General features: G+C 53.5%; 1 protein-coding gene across 1 annotated transcript in view; it reads left to right on the forward strand.

The window, feature by feature from the left end:
• PHF12 (PHD finger protein 12) overlaps positions 1 to 3828 on the forward strand; it is a gene marked incomplete at its 5' end in the record, with an annotated part of 31272 nt that overhangs the window by 4791 nt on the left and 22653 nt on the right. The window contains 3 exons of the mRNA XM_015826945.1: positions 1022 to 1154; positions 1252 to 1416; positions 2953 to 3117. Of these exons, the coding sequence (XP_015682431.1) occupies positions 1022 to 1154; positions 1252 to 1416; positions 2953 to 3117 (463 nt within the window). The remainder of the gene's footprint in view (positions 1 to 1021; positions 1155 to 1251; positions 1417 to 2952; positions 3118 to 3828) is intronic.

Raw genomic sequence — 3828 nt, forward strand, 5'->3', positions numbered from 1 at the left:
TCCTCCTCTCCACAATCCCCCCTCCCTTCTAGCACTGATGCTGTTCCCCAGTTGGGTCACAAAACGTCTGCAAGGAAACCACCCAGCTCAGAGGGCACCCAGGACCCCTCATTTCAACCTTGAGCTCCCAATATTCTCCTTTATTGGGAAAGCGGGGGCGCTCCATCACTGGAGGTTTTTAAGAAGAGACCGGACAGCCACTTGTCTGACGTGGTCTGTGGTCTCCTTCTTGAGCGGGAGGGTGGGGGTTAGACTAGAAGACCTCCAGGGTCCCTTCCAACACTCTCATTCTGAACCCTCCGAAGGAATTCCTCTTTTTCTGTTTCCCCACAGTTGGGCCTGCAGGCCACAAGCGAAGTTCTTTCCCACCTTACAAGGGGGTCCTCCTTTGGGAGTTTGCCGCGGGGTGGAGGCCCACTCCCCAGTTGGCCCGTGGCAGGAGGCGACGGGGTGGGACGACCCCAGGCAAGGGGCCAAGCCCAATTGTGAAGACATCTCCCTCTTCGGTCTGTCCTCCACGGAGTAATAATAATAATAATAATAATAATAATAATAATAATAATAATAATAATAATAATAATAAAGTTGGAAGGGACCTGGGAGGTCATCTAGTCCAACCCCCTGCTCAGGCAGGAAACCCTATACCATTTCGGACAAATGGCTGTCCGGTCTCTTCTTAAAAACTTCCAGTGTTGGCGCATTCACCGCTTCTGGAGGCAGGTTGTTAATAATAATAATAAGGGTGGAAGGGACCTTGGAGGTCATCTAGTCCAACCCCCTGCTCAGGCAGGAAACCCGTTTCGGACAAATGGCTGTCCAGTCTCTTCTTAAAAACTTCCAGTGTTGGAGCATTCACCGCTTCTGGAGGCAGGTTGTTAATAATAAATAAAGTCAGAAGGGACCTTGGAGGTCATCTAGTCCAACCCCCTGCTCAGGCAGGAAACCTTATACAATTTCGGACAAATGGCTGTCCAGTCTCTTCTTAAAAACTTCCAGTAAGGATTGTGGTCTTCTTTTCCAGGAGTTGCCGGGTGGCCCCCCTCATCCAGTGCGACTACTGCCCTCTCCTGTTCCACATGGACTGCCTGGAGCCCCCCCTCACGGCCATGCCGCTGGGCAGGTGGATGTGCCCCAACCACATTGAGCACGTGGTGGTAAGCCAGGGTCTCGCCTCGGGGTCGGGGCTGGGGGGCTCGGGGGGGCGGGGCAAATGTCCGGCTGGTTTCTCTTAGGCCGCTCCGTCTCTTCCAGCTGAACCAGAAGAACATGACGCTGAGCAACCGGTGCCAGGTGTTCGACCGCTTCCAGGACACCATCTCTCAGCACGCGGTCAAGGTGGACTTCTTGAACCGGATCCACAAGAAGCACCCTCCCAACCGCCGGGTGGTCCAGTCGGGGAAGAGGAAGGGCCTGAAGGTAGGAGAGCCCGGGTCACACAAGCAGCGGCCAAAAAAAACAATACAATCCTGGGCTGCATAAACCGAGGCATAGAATCCAGATCACGCAAAGCATGAGTACCGCTTTATAAAGCCCTAGTGAGGCCACACCTGGAAGGCCGCAGCCAGCTTTGGTCACTGTATCGCAAAAAAGAGGTTGAGAGTTTGGGAAAAGTTCCAAGAAGAGCAGCTGAGATGATCCAAGGCCTGGAGGCTAAAACATACGAAGAACGGCTGCGGGACTTGGGTCTGGCTAGTCTAGAGAAAAGAAGAGATAGGGGAGACAGGATAGCAGTCTTCCAGTATCTGAGGGGCTGCTACAAAGAAGAGGGGGTCAGGTTGTTCACCAGCGCACCAGAGGGAAGGACGAGAAACAATGGTTGGAAACTGGCCAAAGAGAGAAGCAACCTGGAATTAAGGAGAAATTTAATTAAGGAGAAAGTTCCCAACAGTGAGGATAATTAACCAGTGGGACAGAAGTTGCCTCCAGAAATCCTGGGTGCTCCATCGCTGGAGGTTTTTAAGAAGAGGCTGGATAGTCACTTGTCTGAGATGGTAGAGGTTCTCCTGCTTGAGCAGGGGGCTGGACTAGAAGACCTCCAAGGTCTCTTTCTATTCTATTCTATTCCTTATTCTATTCCATTCCATTCCATCTGTTCTGCTCTATTCTATTGTATTCCTTATTCTATTCCTTATTCTATCCTATCCTAATCCTACTCTACTCTACTCTACTCTACTCTACTCTACTCTACTCTACTCTACTCTCTATTCTCTATTCTCTATTTCTATCCCAAACTGGGCATTTAGAAAAGAAAAACCCGCGACTCCATTTGCAGAGAAATGTGTACTTTTACTAAAGCCAAGTGGTTACAGCGTAGGAAAGCCAGATCTGAAGATTCGAGCATAAGCCCAGGTTAAGAAGAGACTGGACAACCCTTTGTCTGAAATGGTATAGGGCTTCATGCCTGAGCAGGGGGTTGAACTTTTCCTCCTCCTCCTCGTTGGACTTTTCCTCCTCCTCCTCCTCGTTGGACTTTTCCTCCTCCTCCTCCTCCTCCTCCTCCTCCTCCTCCTCCTCCTCCTCCTCCTCCTCCTCCTCCTCCTCCTCCTCCTCCTCCTCCTCCTCCTCCTCCTCCTCTTCTCTGCAACTCCCCTTCTCTTCTAACACTGATGATGTTCCCTAGTTGGGTCGTGAAATGTCTGCAAGAAAACCACCCAGCTCAGAGAGCACTAGGGACCCACTTACATTTTGGTAACTGTTCTGAAGTTTGGCACCTCTTCGATGGGCCCAGCCAATGTCTCTGGAGGGCTCTTGGTCCGGTTTCTGTTTTCCATCATTCCCCCCACCCCCGCTCCGCTCCCCCCCATGTTTTATGCCAGGCTGCCCTCCGGTGAAGCAGGGCTGATGCGACGCCTTCCTGGGCGTCCCCAGCCATCCTTGTGGGCTCCCTTGCAGTGCCAGGGTTCTGCCAGCCTCCGATGGCTCTAACCGCCGTCTCTTCTCCGCCGCCCGCAGGTCCCGGAGGCCATCAAGTCCCAGTACCGGATCCCACCAGCATTAATGGCGCCGGCGGCCATCCGAAACGGGGAGCTGATCTGCAACGGGTTTTCCGAGGAGTCTTTGCTGAAGGCCCCCGGCAGCGCTTCCCAGCACTTAGCCGCCCAGGCTGAACAGCAAGAGGTAACGGCTGACACACCTCGTATTTTTATTTTGGGGGGGGGGGACAGGCAGGAGGGTTAGGGGGTTGCCCTCCTGGCAGGCTGCCCCCTTCTCTGGGTCTTAGAATTGGGGCAGGGCCCTCTGGCAGAGCAGATCCCCCTCCCCCACCCAAGCCCAGCTCCTCCAGCCCCCCCTGCAGAAAACCTGTGGGGCCAGTTAGCTCGGTTCCTCCCCTTAGTTGGGGGGTCGTATCAAGGAGGGTCCTCCCCTCTGCCCCACGGGGCTTCCTTCGTCGGCTTTGGGCTAGGAGAGCCGAAGGGAGCCAGGCTGCGGATGTGGAATGGAGGCAGTCCTTGTCTTACGGCCACAATGGACGTTTCCACCGGTGAGCAAGGCGAGCTTTGCCCTGTTTTACGACTTTGCCACGGCTCTTAAGTGAGTCCCTTGCAGTTGCCAAGTCAGCAGCGCAATTGTTAAGGGGCTTCCCCCGTTGACAGAAGGCCGCCAAAGGGGATGACAGGACACCACAGCTGTCATAAGCACAGGCCAGTTTCCGAACCGTCATAAGCACAGGCCAGTTTCTAAACCATCAAAAGTACGTGCCAGTTTCCGAACCGTCACATGCCAGTTTCTGAACCATCATAAGCACAGACCAGTTTCTAAACCGTCATAAGTACGTGCCAGTTTCCAAACAGTCATAAGTACGTGCCAGTTTCTGAACCGTTATAAGCA

The sequence above is a fragment of the Protobothrops mucrosquamatus genome, unplaced genomic scaffold, assembly GCF_001527695.2.
Source record: "Protobothrops mucrosquamatus isolate PMUCROS unplaced genomic scaffold, P.Mucros_1.0 scaffold3396, whole genome shotgun sequence".
Classification (NCBI taxonomy): domain Eukaryota; kingdom Metazoa; phylum Chordata; class Lepidosauria; order Squamata; family Viperidae; genus Protobothrops; species Protobothrops mucrosquamatus.